Here is a 17,613-nt window from a genome sequence, read left to right on the forward strand (position 1 = left end):
GGCTCAGGGAGCTGGTCAACCAAAGATTGTTGGTCATTCAACTCAAACTGACGGGGGTGGTTATATATGTCTAGGAGTCAATCTTCCAGTTCAGGTTCCAAATACAAAGAACATAAAGTGATCCATTTAGTGGTAAAGATTTGTACTGCACAAGCCTGCAACAACGAATGTAAGTGGACACTTCTGTGGCTTACAGATTTCTTAACAATGATACCAGTACCTCCATGGGCACGGCCCCCAATCATAGGAGATCTGTAAAATTTATGAATAAGTCCAACATTAGGGGATAAATCGCCAAGCATAGTTTCTTGGAGACAAATAGCAGACACATCATGTTCTTTAAAGAGAATCCCAACCTGTTCTCGATGAGAATTAAAACCTTGAATATTCCATTGAATTATGGACATTATACTGTTTTCTTTTTCTTTTTTTGGCTCTACTGGTCTGGGAGAGAGAGGCTCTACAAGATGGGTTCTTTTCTAATTTCTTTGCTTTCGCGGGTGGCATCCTCCTCTCTGACAATGGTCCGACCGACGATGTAGAGTCTGGGTTATTACTTCCTTTCTTAGATTGCTTATCACGATTTGGGGAAGAAGATGGAGATGAGGGTGGACTGTGGAGTCTTTTACTGTGCACAGCTTCAGACTCCATAGCTTTGCTTCTGTGCACCTCAACTGAGTGAGGCACATCAGTCCGTGATCCCTTTATTGGGGAGCCCCCCCAAGTTTGAAAGGTTGACTGATTGAGAGGAGGCTTTATTAGAGGAACCTTGTGGGGTTTCAGCAATGGGAACTTTAGGTGCCCCTCTAGATGGGGTAGGAGACATTCCCTCAACTAGGGATGGGAGAACCTCCGCAGAGGAAGGTTGAGGAGTACTACAATTTCCAAGTTGTGGAGCAGAACAATTAGGTCTAGTAGTGACTCTTTCACGTTGAGGCTTGGGTTCAGCATTTGGTTGATCCTCATTGCTTCTGTGCACCTCTACCGAGTGAGGCACACTAGTCAGCAATCCCTCTACTGGGGAGTCCCCCAGGTCTGGAAGAGAGATTGCCTGTGAGGAGGCTTCATTAGATGAAGCCTGTGAGGTTTCCACAATAGAAACCTTAGGTGCCCCTCCAGATGGGGCAGGGGACACCCCTTCAACAAGGGGTGAGGAAACCTCCGCAGAGGAGGGTTCAAAAGTATTAGAAATTCCTAGTTGACAAGAAGAAAGACGGTTAGATTTCATAGTAACAATTTTACACTGAGGCTTGGATTCTACAGTTGGCTGATCCACTTTACTATTTGTTTTAACAACATCACTGTATCTTTTGGAATTACTTAGTAGTCTTTTAGCATGTCCTACACTTGTATGTTCTGCATGAGCTTTTAGTAGTATTTCCTGTTCCTTCTTATAAATTACACAGTTCTTATCTCTGACATCATGCTCTTCTTTACAATTTATACAAACTGCTGGGCGGGAACAATCCCTATGTTCAGGCTGAGCACATATCAAACATAGTTTGTCCTTTGCACATCTGCGGGAAGGATGGCCAAAACCATAGCAGTTAAAGCACTGAAGGGGACGGGGCTTAAACTACTTCACATAAACAATCTCTTTTTCTATCTCTACATAATGAGGTAGATCTTCACCACAAAAACTTAGGATAATCATAGAAGAACGAGGGATTTTAGCAACCTTCCAAACATTAGTTGGGCACATTTCTAAAATTTCTTCTTCCTCAAAGTCATACAGATCTCTATTAAAAATTACCCCTTTGGCATAACTAAAGGTATAGTGGGGTTTAACTTCCTTAATGTCCGATTTCTGTTTCAAGTTAAGCACCATGGCAGCTTGTTCATAAGATTTTACATGAATTAAGAAGGAATTTCTTCCAAATCGTGAAACCTGCGAGTTAGTCAGATTACCAGAGCCAAGGTGACTCTTCAAGAATCTTCTAAACTCGAACAAGTTAGCACGTTCCTTTGCAAGAGTGATAATAAGCCACTTAGCTGGATTGGGAGGCCTCTGCACACTTTCCTTCCTTTCCTCTGCCGGCTTTTCAGGATAAAAGATATCCAGGTTAGGTGGCACTCTAGCAACAAGTTGGGCCTTAGATTCATTTTCATTGCAATTATTGTAATCCAAGCAGGCAGCAGCTGCATCCCGATTAGAAAGAAATGAGATCCAGACTACCCAAGTTTTAAAGTTGTCAGTTAGTTTAACCCTGATCTCTTTAATTTGTCCAAATTTACGGAACTTTTCATATAAATCTGTATAACTCTTATCAAGAGAGACATATTTTAGATGTAAGATTCTATGACTATTAGGGGCAGTATTTGAGCTATTTATTGGTTTCTGAGTATCTAAAGATGTTTTCATCACTTCAGAATCCATTCTAATTGTAAGTTTCTGGGCTACAGAACTATCTGTCAATGAAGTCTTAGTATTTTTACCAAAGTCCTTTTTCAAGCCGGAGTCATCAACTGGGGGTTTTACTTTTGCTGAGTCAATAGCGTCAACATTAGGATTGGCAATATTAGGAGAGGGATCAGGTAGTGGTGGAGGTTTAGAATATTCAGTTTGAACAGCCGCCATGATCGTGTATATTTATGAGGCCACACCATATATTAGGAAAGAATGATAAATGCATAGAAGATACTGCAGTTGCCTGATGTCGCAAGCAATAAAAGAAAAGTCTCTGCAGAGTCGGGAGGTTCCAGAAACGACTATTTACACATGCAGGGCCTCGGAGGTGAGTTAGAGACTTTGTCAACGCGGGGTTTGTCCTCTTTTGTTTTGTCCCATTTAGGATGGGTCCGGCGTAGTCACTCTGCATATGTACTGGATAGGGAGAAAGGAAGTCGGCAGCCTAGTACCTACCTCACAAACATGCATTCCCCAGTCGGTGGGCTTTCAGCCCTCGCGGTATACATCTCCACTTGACTGGGTTCAGACATGTAGCTTGGGAGACACCAAGATACCAGAACCTTCCTTAACAAGTATTAGAGAAAGATGGTGAAAAAGGAGAGTAGGGTAGCAAATATGAAGGGTAGGGATAGGGGAATTCACAAAGGAAAAGGGTGAGGGACCCCCTATCTATTCACTACCCCCCCCCCAAAAAAAAAAAAAAAAAAAAAAAAAAAAAAAAAAAAAAAAAAAAAAAAAAAAAAAAAAAAAAAAAAAAAAGCTTAGGGCTGACCTCTCCAGTATGGTTGCACCTGGCTGGCACAGTTCAGCCTGTCCTTGCTACACGGAGGCCACCCGCCACCCCCCCCCCAACTACATCAAAGTACTTGGCCTCGGGGGGGGGGATTGTGTAATGAGGAATAGACATTCAGGAATGGAGGCTAAGTGGAGATTGTATGAAGGAGTGATTGTGCCAACAGCACTGTATGGGGCAGAAACAAGGAACATAAAGAGAAGAGAGGAGTTTGAATGTGAGATGAGGTGTCTGAGAAGTATGATGGAGGGTTACTAGGTTGGATAGTGAGGAATGAGGAGGTGAGGAGGAGAACAGGGGTGGCAAGTGATTTGGGAGATAGGGTTGATGAAAGAGTATTAGGATGGTTTGGACACATGGAAAGAATGAGTGAAGAAAGATTAGTAAAAGAGGTGTGGAAGGCAGAGATGGAAGGAGTGAATATGAGGGGGTGTCCTAGGATGAGATAGATGGACGGGGTAAAAGGGCCATTACAAAAGAGAGGAATGTCTGTTGAGGAAGGACGGGAGAGGACAGAAGATGGGTAAATGGAGAAGGGTTGTATTTACCTAGTTGTAATATACGGGAGGGGAGCTATGCTCGTGGTGACCCGTCTTTGTATCTCTCCGCATCTAGTTTTATCTTAACCTCTTCAAACCGGGGCACATCGCATGTCTGGCAGCATTAGCTGCCTGACGTGTGATGTTGCGTTATAATAATCGCATTATAGAAAACAAAGTCAGTGCTCAATCGTTCATTCTCTTTCAGCCGTGTATTTTGATAATCATAGAAAATATGATGAAGCCAGTTTAGAGAGAATGGAGGTTACGTAGGTACGACTACAATAAATATAATCAAGATGCCGACGTCGGCATCATCGAGTACCCACTTGCACCTCATGCCGCCTAAGTAGGCATCACCGTATGGAAGTGGTTAAAATCTTGTATAGTGTTTGCACATACTGTTTTGTTGTCTAAATTGCTCCATATATTTATCGCACTGTGTGCGAAACTGTTCCTTTTCAAGTTTTTTCTATAATTATCCTTTTTCAGTTTTTTTCCATGTCCTCTCGTTTTACCGTTGTCCCACACTAACAAGTTGTTCCTGTCTAAAACTTCCATTCCTTTCATTATTCTGTATATAATCAGCAAATCTCCTCTTTCTCTTCTTTGTTCCAGAGTTGGTAGATTCAATTTGGACAGTCTTTGCTCATATGTTAGCTCAGCAAGAGTCAGTGCTAGTTTGGTTGTCGCTCTTTGTAATCTTTCTAGTTTCTTGATATTCTTTTTGGTACTGGGTGTCCAAAGTGATGCTGCGTACTCAAGTTTTGGTGTTATTAGTGTAGTTAGTATTTTATCATTTCTTCATCCATATAAGCAAATGCCACTTTGATTGACCTCAATAAGTTGTATGTTTCTCCAAATATTTTATTTATATGCTTATCTGGTTTCATGTCCTTTCCAATCATTACTCCAAGGTCTTTTTCCCGAGTTTGCCTTGATTTTTTCTTACCCAATTCTGATCTTTTGATACTCTGTTTTTACTCTTTCCAAATTCCATTATACTGCATTTCTTTATATTAAATTTTACTTCCCTCTTTTGAGTCCAATTCCATATCGTGTCCAGATATTGTTGCAATGAGTTGCAGTCCTCTTCCATTTTTACCTTCTTTAGTAATTTTGCATCATCTGCAAAGAAATTCATATAGCACTCCACGCCTTCATTCATGTCATTAATGCATACGGCAAACATGATCGGATGGATGATGCTGTGATGCATGAGGGGGAGTGGATGGTAGATGGGGGATGAGGAAGTATGTATGAGAAATAATTTGACACAGCCTGAAGGGATTTCTCCCCGTCTTCTCCTTTTCTTCATGAGAGGACGGAGAGGGGGGTGTCACCGCATTAATGAAGCGGCCTTGCTTCTGACCCAGGGCAGTGGACAGGATGCAGGGATGACCCGTCATCCAGGAGGTGCCAAGATGAGAGGGAGGGAGGAGGGTGGAGGGGAGTGGAATATGTAGGGAATGGAATGGGTGGGAGTGGTTTCTATGACTTTTTCTTTTTGGCTACCCCCCCCCCCCCGTGTAATGGGGGAAAAAGCCTTTGGTATATGTATGTCTCTCACCCGGTTTTCCTTTTCTTAAATTACTTTAATTACTGTTTCTCTTGCATTTTCCTCTACCTGCTGTTGTACTATTTCTTTGAAAGTAATTTTCTGATTTTCACATTCCTATTTCCACTGATTCTTTATTTTAACGTGATCTGTCTCTTTGACTGATTCTCCCACTTTTTTGGCCACTGTCTGTATTTGCTCTTTGACCTCTTTCTTCAGTTTTTCATTTCTGTTTCTATCCTCGTTTTTCTTTCTTTTATTTCCTCTTTTAATCCTACTTAGTTCACTTTTTAGGTCATTCAACTCTGATTATTTCCTTGTTAGTTTTATGTAAATTAGTCATCTCTTTGTACAAGGCTCTATAATCTATTCTTACGTCTATTAATAATTCCATCAAATTGTTGTCCCTATTCCTTAGTACACTGCTATACCTAGTTTCTCTTTCTGTATCCACAACTTTCCCCATTGCTCCCCTTTCTCTATGGAACCCCCAAAAAACATTGTTTTCCCACCTTTGAGTAGTCTTCAGGGTGTCATTTAGACATGTCCTCTTTGGTATCATACCCAGTGGCACTCTACTCATATCCAATCCTCTCTTTATTGGTTCATTAATTCTTGTCTTTTTTCTTTCCTCCAATTCGTGCTATACTATACTTTTCCAAAACTGGATTTTACACCTTACCGGTCACTCGGGAGTAATTGTGCTGAGAGCACTGTACGGGGCAGAAACATGTAGCATAAAAGAGGAAGAGTCTAAATGTGTTTAAGATGAAGTGCCCGAGAGGTATGGTGGGGGTTACTGGGATGGGTAGAGCAAGAAACGAGGAGGTGAGGAGAAGAGTGGGCGTTGGAAAGGGAGCTGTAAGGATGGGGTTGGTGGGGGAGTATTTGGATGGTTTGGACACATAGAAAGAGTGAAGAAAGATTAGTAAAAGAGAAGTGGAAGACAGAGGTGGAGGGAGTGAATGTGAGGGGGCAACCAAGGATGGGATGGATGGATGGGGAGGGGGGCACTAAGAGGGCAATAGTAGTAGTATCGTATGGCTTTCTTACACCTCCAACTTTGTATTTGCTAGCCAGTCTATGAATGTTTGATTTGCTTCATAGATAGTCTGGTAACCCCCAGGCACTGTTGTGATTGGGCAGTGCAGTACGAGATGGTCTGTATCTTGGGGTGAGTTATGACAAGATGGGCACATTGGGGAGTCTTTGTAGCCCCAGCGATGCAGGTTAACGGCTGTTTTGCCTTGTTGTGATATCAGCCTGTTGGCTTGTGTCCATTCTCTTCTGGTTAGGTTGGAAAATCCAGGTAGTATTTCGGTTGGGTCTGTTACTAAGTTTCCCCTAGTGGGTAGTTTCCTTGTCCATTCTTCTTGCCAGGCTTCTTTTAGGTTGAAATTTTCGTTTTGTTTTAAAGAAAGGTTTTCTTGATTTTAGCCTCGTTATTATTGGGGCCTCCTCCATTATTTGTTTGAGGGGTATATCTGCTGGAAGGTTGTCTATGAGGGCAATGTTTGTTGAGGAAGAAAGGGATAAGACAGAGGATAGGGGTGAGTGGAGAATGGTTATGTATGGATGATGATGTGATGCATGAAAGGGTAGGGGTGAGGGAGTTTGTGCAAATGATATTTGGACACAGCTCTAGGGGATTTCTCCCAGTCTTCTCTTTTTCTGCATGAGGGGATGGACAGGAGGGGGAATGCCAATTAAATGAAGCACCCTTGCTGTGGATGTGCTCTGTCTTTCTACACTACTTCTGACCCTCCTCTCTATGTTCCATGTTTCTGCTCCATACAGTGCTGTTGGCACAATCACTCCTTCATGCAATCTCTTAGCATCCATTCCCAAATTTCTATTTCTCATTACACTTTTTAATCCCCCAAGGAATTTACTTGCTTCTATCCACATTCTACCTCCACCTCCACTCCTCCCTTTCCCACCACATTCGCACCAAATTATCTAAAACTATCCACTTCCTCCAGTCTCTCTCCCATAATACTCACTTCCAGTCTGCTGCCACTTCTCCCCTTGTACATCTCATCACCTTACTTTTACCCACATTTATCTTCAACTTCCTTTGCACACCTTCCCAAACTCTGTCACCAACTTCCACAATCCCTCCTCTGATCCTGCTACAAGTACAGTGTCATCAGCAAACAACAACTGGCTCATCTCCCACTTTTCTCAAATTTCTTTAACTATCTCCAATTCCTGACCCACTACCTTTCCACATATAAATTGAACAGCCAAGGCGACATAACACATCCCCGACGAAGCCCCAACTTACCTCAAACCTCTCTCACTCTCCATTTCTGATTCTAACACAACCTCTACTATTTTCGTAAAAACTCTTGATTGCTCTTAAAAGCATTCCTCCTATCCCATACATCTGCAATACCTTCCAGTGCCTTCCTATCTACCCTGTTATAGGCCTCTTCCAAATCCATAAAAGCCCAAAAATGATCCTTACCTTCTAAAGCTTTCTCACATATCTGTCTTACCACAAAAATCTGATCCACACAACCCCTACCTGTCCTAAACCCACACTGTTCCTTACCAATTACTCCCTCTGTTATTCTCCTAATCCTTTTAATCAAGACCCTTCCATAAGCCTTCCCAACTACACTTAACAAACTGATCCCTCTGAAACTACTACACTCACATTTGTCTTCTTTTCCCTTGTAAAATGGAACTATACAGGCATGCCTCAAGTTGTTTGAAACTTTACCCTCTCTTAAACATTAAACAACCTCACCAGCCATTCCACCATCACTGCACCTCCTTTTTTTAAGACACTCCACATGACACCCATCCAACCCAGGTGCCATACTGGCTTTCATCATCTTAACAAGTGCCTTCACCTCGTCTTTCCTTGTTTCTCCTACAAGCTCTACTACTCTCGTAAAGAACTCTTGGCTGCTCTTAAAAGCTTTCCTCCTGTCCCATATATCTGCAATACCTCCCACAGTGCCTTCCTGTCTACCCTGTCATAAGCCTTTTCAAAATCCATTAAGGCCCAAAAACATCCTTACCTTTTTCTAAAGCTTTCTCACATATCTGTCTTACCACAAAAATCTGATCCATGCAACCCCTACCTGTCCTAAACCCACATTGTTCCTCACCAATTACTCCCTCTGTTCCTCTCCTAATCCTCTCAATCAAGACCCTTACTACACTATCAGTACTCTATCCTCTTTTAAAACAAACATTAAAACCTCACCAGACAGTCCACCATCACTGTACCTCCTTTTTTTAAAGACATTCTGCACAACATCCATCCAACCAAGGTGCATTACCTGCTCTCATTATCTTAACAACTGCCTTCACCTTATCTTTCCTTATTTCTCCTCCATTTTCCTCACTCATCAGTTATTTTCTTAGTGTTTCCTACTGTAACTACCTTTCCCTCTCTATCCTCCTTCACACTTAGCAACTCCCTAAAATACTCTGCCCATCTTCCTCTTACTGGCTTCTCTTCCATTATCACCTCTCCATCTGCACCTCTTACCTTTTCTTCTCTACTTCTTTCACCTCCTCTTCCTCTCTTAATTTCCTTCCAAAACATCTTTCTATTACTCTGAATATTTTCTGTCATACTCTTAACCCATTTCACATCTGCTCTCCTCTTTGCCTCCTTTATCTTACACTTATACTTCTCTTTTCTTTGTACCTCTCATATGATTCTCTCGTCCTATTTTGTAACCAATCTGTGAATGCTCGCTTCTTCTATTCTATAACCTTCTTTGCTTCCTCATCCCACCACTCACTACCATTCCTTCTATATCCTTCCATCCTCCCTGTTCCACACACCATCTTTGCACACCTTGTGACTACCTCCTTGAACCATCCCCATTCCTCCAGTCCTAGTTGTACCCTATCCTTCACTCCCTTCCACTCCTCTCTCAGCTTCTTCATGTGTTTCTTCTCCTTTTAAGCAGTTCACTTTAAGTACCTACCTACCTTCTATCCTTTTCCTCTCTCTCTCTCCACCTATCCTCCACTCTAAACTTACCTTCCACCAAAAACTTTATCTGATATCCCCCCACTTTCCCCTTGGAACATGTACATCCTTAACTCTTCCTACTATTCTCCTGGTTACCACTATGTAGTCCATTAATGCTCTACCACCCCTCTCCCATGTCTATTTATGCTAGACTTTCTTCCTAAACACTGTTATTTGCTATCATCAACTCTCTAGACACTTCACCATCAACTCTCCATATGGTAGAATGATGTCCTGACAGCTCTGAACAGTGTCCTGATGGTACTGGATGGCTCTGGATGGTACCGGATGGTAATTAGGATGACCCACTGAGGAAGATAAACTAATAGAAATCTGAGGATGGACCTATCCTGAACGTTGAGTAGTAAGAGTAGGACTAGGACTAAATACATCATCTTAAATGAGTAAGACTGGGACTAAATACATCATCTTAAATTATTACATCTTAATTTTACTGAAAAATCCTGACCTATGAGGCACTTCTGTCACTACAATTAATTCCCATTATGTCCCCCACCCCTTTTTTTAGTTAATATTGTACCATATTTCACCATTTCTGCAAGTCTGAAAGCATGTGGCCATGTCAATATCAAGATTTCCAACATGGCAATTCATGGAGTCTTAAAGATTACATCAAGCTGTCAGAAGTGTATCACATCTTATCTCGATATGGATGCAGCCGAATGCTTTAAAAATCACAGAAACTATAAACTATGGCACGAGTAGTTTGTGCCAATATTAATAAAAAACAATTAATATCTTGTGAGTTGTTGGCAGCTGTCAGTAATTGGTATGACTGCACATAGACACAATCACATAATCATACCCTAAATCTTGGTATAGTACTAATATTGTTATTATTCAAAAGAGCATTTATGAAGCATCAAGTGTCCAATTTTGCCACATTTCCATGGGAATTTTCACATTTTGGTAAAAAAAATTATTCTCCAGAATTTGTCTGTAGTTACCAAAGTCTGTTGCTTTAGTGTCTGTAGTTTCTGGGTTTGTCTGTAGTTACCAAAGTTTGTTGCTTTAGTGTCTGTAGTTTCTGGGTTCTTCTATATATACATACATATATAAAAATTCAAGTAGTACATAAATGAGAAATAAGAGAAGCGTGTACTAAGGTTGAATTGGCATGACATATGCCACACCCTGAAAAAACTTTTTTAAACTTGGGTTGTGACTATGGGTCTCATTATGGTTTTAAGCTGGGAAAACGAAGTTACTGTTAATTTGTCGTTGAGGTGGTGACTAAATATAGTGTCTCAATCTTCCTCACTCAACATTACTGAAGAGCACCACTTTGAGATGGTGAGGAAGCATTCTGTTTTCTTTCAACCTGTTTTTGAGTCCCATTTTAAGATTTTGTCTTCCTTTTCATAAGTAGGAGATAGGATGAAGACAGCTGCAAGACCTTGAAATAAGATTCATAATAGGTAAGAAAACTAATCCCTTGGATTAGCTGGCAATAATGGTCACAGACATAGAGGGTAAGTTGGGCAAGAGAGCAGAATAAAGTGAGGCATTGTGCTTGTGATAAAGGAGCACAAGTGGAATTGGATATGAAAGTCAGCCACAAAGGATGATGAGAGAAGGAACAAGGGTGTTACCAATTTCATGCCATGATATGTAAAGTTTTTTAGAGGGAGGCTAAATAGGTGGAGTGATGAGATAGAAATTTTACAGAAGTGACAAGGCTGAGGTTTGAACTGCCATGTCAAGAGTTAGGGAGAGGCCTTTGTTCAACAGTACACTGTACATCAATCAATTAGTCCCTCAAATTTCACTACATGGAAAACCCGGAGCCTTTGGACTTGTCTGTGTTGTATCAGTGTGGGACTGTTTCTATGTCACTGGCTCAAAGTGGTTGGGAGAGGAGATGAGAGCAGTTGCCAGATGTCAGCTCTCCATGTGTGAAAAACTGTGAGAAATATAGATGAAATCTATAAAGAAAGATCTTGGGCCCACTCTGCCTAGAGACTGAGTGCCAGCCCCTCTGTCCTGCAATTCCTGATGGAGGTGAGAGAATTAACAGGTTTTGAAAATGGGCAGCTTTGATGTCTATCTTGCAGGACCACCACATGCTGGTGCCCATTATTGGTCCTGTTTATTCATTTAGGGCCCATTAATTTGAAATCATCTCATACCTTCTATTAATACTTACCTTGCTAGAAAATTGGTATTCTTCCCACTGTTTTGTGTAAAACCTTAGCACCTCCTCATCCATCAGATCAACTCCATCCTAAGTAATAAAGAGCTTAGTAATATTATGTCATTACTCTCCCTTACATCTAAATCAATGATACTAGATTTATTATAAAATCCTCTTCAATGTAAAGTATACTGATCCATGCTAATGAAATGATCTTATCAAATTACAGCTTTTTACAGGAACACACTACTTACCTTCATTAATGTAAGTAAATAGTTCTTGAGAAAGTCTTTCAGCCTCTTGTAGAGTTCTAGACCTACGAACTGTGCACCTCCCCCTGCAGTTGTACTTTTCTTAGCCCTGGATCCCCCACCCCCTCCACTGCTGCTGCTACCTGGCTTATTGGACTGTTGGTGTACTGATGTGCAGTAGTTGTAAACATGAGTGTATAGCTGCATGTAGCGAGGTCTGGACATTTCCTGACTGCTGTAAACCTGCAAAAATTAGGAACTTAAAGAAATAATCCTAAAAAAAAATTTAATAGTGCACAGCACTTTTCATTTATCAAGACTGGCAAATTCCTTGCAGACATCCAACAACCAATCAAGAAAACCATACCCATTCAAAATTTGGACAGGACTTTGAAATTGCCTTTATACTAATAAAGGCATTTTCAAAGTCCCATGTTTCCCTTCCCTCATCTACCCAAACCCACATGTTGGCCCATGAATAAATCAGAAAAAAATTGTATCACTGTTCATATTACGTGAACATCAGGCAGTGCGAGTCTGACCCCAAAATCCCTTCAGGTTGTGTCAATTTATTTCTCACACAAACTCCCTCAACCCCCACCCACTCCCCCTCATGCATCACAGCATCATCTATACGCATTCTCCAATCATCTCTATCTTCTATCCTCTCTTGTACTTCCTCAACAGACATCCCCCTCTTTCCCAATTACCCTTTTACTCCATCCATCCATCTCATCCTTGGTCACCCCCTCATGTTCACTCCTTCTACACCTCTATCACTAGTCTTTCTTCATTCTTTCAATGTGTCCAAAACATCCTAATACTCTTTCATCAATCCTATCTCCCAATTCCCTTTCCACCAGGGCTGCAGAGTTGGAGTCGGAGGGAGTCGAAGGTTTTAGCTGGAGTCGGAGGGAGTCAAAGGTTTTAGCTGGAGTCGGAGTCGGAATTTTTTTTATCCGACTCCGACTCCTTAAGTCCAATAAAATTATTTTTTTTAACATGGTTTCCCTGTTTGGTTTTACCAGTTGTACAATTTAGCAGTTTTTGTATGGTTTTGCTTTTACTTTTGGAGGCAATAGTGAGTGTGTGCAGTGTATATGTACACTAACTGGTCTCTCCAGATGGAAACAAAAAATAATCCATCAACAAAAAAAAAAAAAAAAAAAAAAAAAAAAATACACAATACTGACAAGCTATCGTTGTCAGTCTGGGTAAAAGTGTTTGTGGTCATGTATTTGTAGTTGTTTCCTGTAAGGAGAGTGAAACTATATATATACTGTATATATATATATATATTTTGTACTATACTGCAATGCTTTTACTTCAACATAAATAAACATCAATTCGTGCTGCCACCATGTGACAGCATTGTGTGCTACTAGTACTAACTAATGTAAACAGCTGCAGATTCTGCCTGAAGCAGTGTCTCCCAATGAATTTTCTTTTCCTTCATTTTTGGTAGTTTTATCACATTTTCCTTTAATAGAAACATGCTAGATTATGATCAAGCTACTTCAGAATGTGAAAATTATACATTTATCAAAGAAATTTAGTGGTTTGAAATATACGAAATAAAAACAGGCTACTGATCATGGTTACTAGTGAATACAATAGGCCCACAAGTGAAGCAATGAAAAATAGAAATCAGAGTAAAGAAAATCACGAACCATTTTAATCTAATTCAAAACTGAATATGCTATAAAGACAATTGCAAATTAGGCCTAAGTGTACCAGATATTTGTGCTTTAACCCATAACCATAATTCTATCTATATACAAAAGGCTTTTTCCCCCTTCCTCCAGTCGCTCTCCCTTAATGCTCACTTCCAGTCTAATATTCTTTCATCAACCCTATCTCCCAGCTCCTTTTCCACCCCTGTTCTCCTCCTCACCTCCTCATTTCTCACTCTTGTACATCTCATCACCTTACTTTTACCCACATTTATCTTTAGCTTTCTTCTATCACATACTCTCCCAAACTCTGCCACCAACTTCCTCAATCCCTCCTCCGATCCTGCCACAAGCTCAGTGTCGTCCGCAAACAACAGCTGGCTCACCTCCCACTTTTCTCCATTTTCTTTAACCTTCTCCAATCCCTTGCTCACTACCCTTACATTTACCTCTCGCACCACCCCATCCATGTATAGTTGAACAGCCAGGGCGACATAACGCATCCTTGACAAAGTCCCACCTTTACCTCGAACCACTCACTCTCTCCATTTCCAATCCTGACACAAGCTCTACTACTCTCATAAAAACTCTTGACAGCTCCCAGAAGCTTTCCTCCTATCCCGTATATCTGCATAAACTCCCACAGTGCCTTTCTGTCTACCCTATCATAAGCCTTTTCCAGATCCATAAAAGCCCAAATAACATCCTTCCCCTTTCCTATAGCTTTCTCACATATCTGTCTTACCACAAAGATCTGATCTACACAACCTCTACCTGTCCTAAATCCACACTGTTCCTCACCAATTACTCCTTCTGTTCCTCTCCTAATCCTCTCAATCAAGATCCTCCCATAAGCCTTCCCAACTACACTTAACAAACTAATCCCTCTGAAACTACTACATTCACACTTGTCCCCTTTTCCCTTGTAAAGAAGAACTATACAGGCACTCCTCCAGTCCTCCGGCACTCTACCCTCTCTCCAGCAAACATTAAATAACCTCACCAACCAGTCCACCATCAATGTACCTCCCTTTTTCAGACATTCCACATGGCATCCATCCAGACCAGGTGCCTTACCTGCTTTCATCATCTTAACAACTGTCTTCACCTCATCCTTCCTTATTTCTCTTCCATTTTCCTCACTCATCACTCTCATTTTCTTCGCATTTCCCACTGCAACTATCTTTCCTTCCCTATCCTCCTTCACATTTAGCAACTCCCTAAAATATTCTGCCCATCTTCCCCTTACCGCCTTCTCTTCCATTATCATCTCTCCATCTGCACCTTTTACCTTTTCTTCTCTACTTGATTCACCTCCTCTTCCTCTCTTAATTTCCTTCCAAAACATCTTTTTATTACTTTCAAAATTTTCTGTCATACTTTTACCCCATTTTACATCTGCTCTCTTCTTTGCCTCCTTTATCTTATGCTTTATTTCTATTTTCTTTGTACCTCTCATATGATTCTCTCATCCTATTTTGTAACCAATCCATGAAAGCTCACTTCTCTTCTACAACCTCCTTTATTTCCTCATCCTACCAATCACTACCCTTCCTTCTATTTCCGCCTGTCTTCATTGTTCCACACACCATCTTTGCACACCTTGTGACTCTCTCCTAGAACCATCCCCATTCCTCCTCCACTCCCTCCCACTTATATCTCAGCTTCTAGTACTCCTTTTCTTTCTCATTTAAGCAGTTCACCTTAAGCACCTCCCTTTCCTCTTCTTTCCTTTAAAGATAATGACTGAAATATTTGATGTACTTAGTGATATAGGTGACCATCTAAGATGCAAGTGAAGAGGATTGGTCAGTTTATCTGTTACCAAGTCTGCCAGAATCTCATAGCATGCTAGTAACTGCTTTGGAAACAAATTATGAAGTTCTAAAAAATAAGTTGTCACTGAAATTTTTTTGCATGAGGAAAGAAAATCATTAATGAAAGAAAATGATGACATTCCAGGAATAAAACAATAAAAATCCTGAGTATAATGCACATTAGAAAGAATTGCCATTATCCTTTTAAATAGGTCTATAGATTCCAAAATTAGAACGTCTAGAAATAAATCAAATAGTGCCAGCACTGAACCCAATTATGAAAATGACGAGTGCTTGGGGCTGTGTGCTCTCTATGTCAGTTTTTGGTTAAAATATGTTAGATAATGTATGGATTGTAGATTCTGATGCAGCTTGACACCTGTGAAATAAGAACTGTTTTGTATATGATGACAGAAGTTATTTCTGTGGAATTAGGTTATGGTCATTCATTTGAGGCCATTGGTTCTGGCCAAGTTACATTTAAAATGTTATTGAAATGTACAGGTATTCTGAATGATAATAAAATAAAGCTGTTCTAGTAAATGTAATCTAATGTGAGCCCTTTGGGAAACCTGAAGACCCCATTGTTGACACATCTAGTGATGGAGATCTGTCTCACTGTTATTCCGTACATCATTGCCACTCACCCCTCTCTCTCTTGTAGTGCATCAATCATTCAAGTAAAAGCTTAAAAGGTCTGACACACATAACATTCCCAATCTGAAGCCAAACTGTCAGAATGTTCATCTTTTCAAAATATTTGGTTCATCAATCTTTCAAATAATTTCACTATTGCGCTGGTTAGTGATACTGGCCTATAATTTAGTGGTATTTTCTCATTTCCACTTCTGTGAATTGGCACAATGTTTGCCATTTTACAATCAAGTGGCACATTGCCTTCTATGATTATGTAATAAGACTGTGGATCTTATATGCTAGTTGTCCCCTACATTCTTTAAGTATCCACTTTGAGATCCCATCAGGTCCTGAGGCTTTTGTCACATCTAATGATCCCAGGATCATTAGATCCCAGGATCATTAGATCCCAGGATCATTAGATCCCAGCACTTCCCTCACTTCTGCATTTATCTGCTAAACTTGGTTTTTTGCTCCCTTCACTTTTCTTCAAAAAATTGTGTTATTTTGCGGAGACCAACTGGGAACCTTCATTCAATATTTATGCCTGAGCTGAGGCCTCTTCAAAGACCTCACCATCTACTATTAACTAGATGATTTCTTCCCCGTGTTTCAATCTACCATTTATGAACCTGTAAAATGGTTTGGTTCATCTTTGCATTTTTCTACTACACCTCTTTCAAATTTGCTTTCTTCCTCCCTGCAAATTCTGGTCTAGTAATTCCTAGCTTGTTTGTAAGCTTGTTTTGCTTCTTTTCTTCCTCCATTTTTCCCAAGCCACATCCCAGACCTTTTTTCTACAATCTCACACTTTTTGTTAAACTAATCATGTTTTTGCTTCTTCCTATTTCGTCTTTGGCACATATTTATTCACTCCTAGGTTTTAAATGTCAAGATTTCAGATTTCCTCCTTATTCCTGTGGTACTCATGAATTCCTCCCAGTTTGTTTCTTCAAAGAATTTTCTCAACCCTAAATAATCTGCTTTCCTAAAATTCAATCTCATTTCCTAATCTTCCAGCTGAAATTCAATTGTAATGTGGTCACTTTTTCATATTGGGCAAAGGTAGTTCAAGGAGCTAATGATATCTGGCTTTTTGGTTAGTAACATATCTAATCTTGTGGGAGTGTCATCTCCTCTTATCCATGTCACTTCCTTTACCCACTGGGTCACTGTGTTTTCCATTGTTATACTCATCAGTGTATTTCCTCAGGAATCTGTTTTGCCACTTGCTTCCTGTTCCTCCCAGTTGTTGTTGTTGTTGTTCCCTACACTGTCTGTTCGAGCAGTCCCACCTCCCCAAGGAATGCCACAGCCGAAACAGGGTTTTCCCACAAATCCTTTATGGACCTCCTCCCAGTTGATTTCACCACAATTAAAATATCCAATAAGGACTATGTTACTACTTTATTCAATATTTTTCTTTAGGAAGTTGTATCCTTTAACATTTCTTGATATTCAGTTTCATCCCAAGCTCTTGCCTTGGGGGGAACATATGCAACCATGTCTCTTCTTACTTCTTACTTCTGCTCCCAGGTAGGCTTACAGCCTGTCGGTCGGGCCAGCACACTTCTCCCGATTGTCCTCTCAAATCCTCTATTTTTCCTAATCCATTTGCCTCTAGGATTTCTTGAACGCCATCTTTCCATCTTTTCTTCGGTCTACCTCTAGATCTGCTACCTTCTGGTCTCCAGTTCCATCTTTTCTTTGCAATTCTCTCTTCATCCATTCTCTCCACGTGCCCAAGCCACCTTAGTTGTGCCTTTTCTATTTTGCTT

At 40.5% G+C, this 17,613-nt stretch overlaps 1 protein-coding gene across 2 annotated transcripts in view; it reads right to left on the reverse strand.

Moving 5' to 3' along the window:
- Positions 1 to 17,613, reverse strand: part of Cul1 (cullin 1) — a 398,967-nt gene that overhangs the window by 275,444 nt on the left and 105,910 nt on the right. For both annotated transcript variants that reach the window (XM_076182129.1, XM_076182130.1), the window contains 2 exons: positions 11,713 to 11,952; positions 11,471 to 11,548 (listed from right to left, as the gene is read on the reverse strand). In XM_076182129.1, coding sequence (XP_076038244.1) covers positions 11,471 to 11,548; positions 11,713 to 11,952 — 318 coding nt within the window. The remainder of the gene's footprint in view (positions 1 to 11,470; positions 11,549 to 11,712; positions 11,953 to 17,613) is intronic.

This window comes from Oratosquilla oratoria, unplaced genomic scaffold, assembly GCF_046742065.1.
Source record: "Oratosquilla oratoria isolate Oo_2021 unplaced genomic scaffold, ASM4674206v1 SCAFFOLD50, whole genome shotgun sequence".
Taxonomy (NCBI): domain Eukaryota; kingdom Metazoa; phylum Arthropoda; class Malacostraca; order Stomatopoda; family Squillidae; genus Oratosquilla; species Oratosquilla oratoria.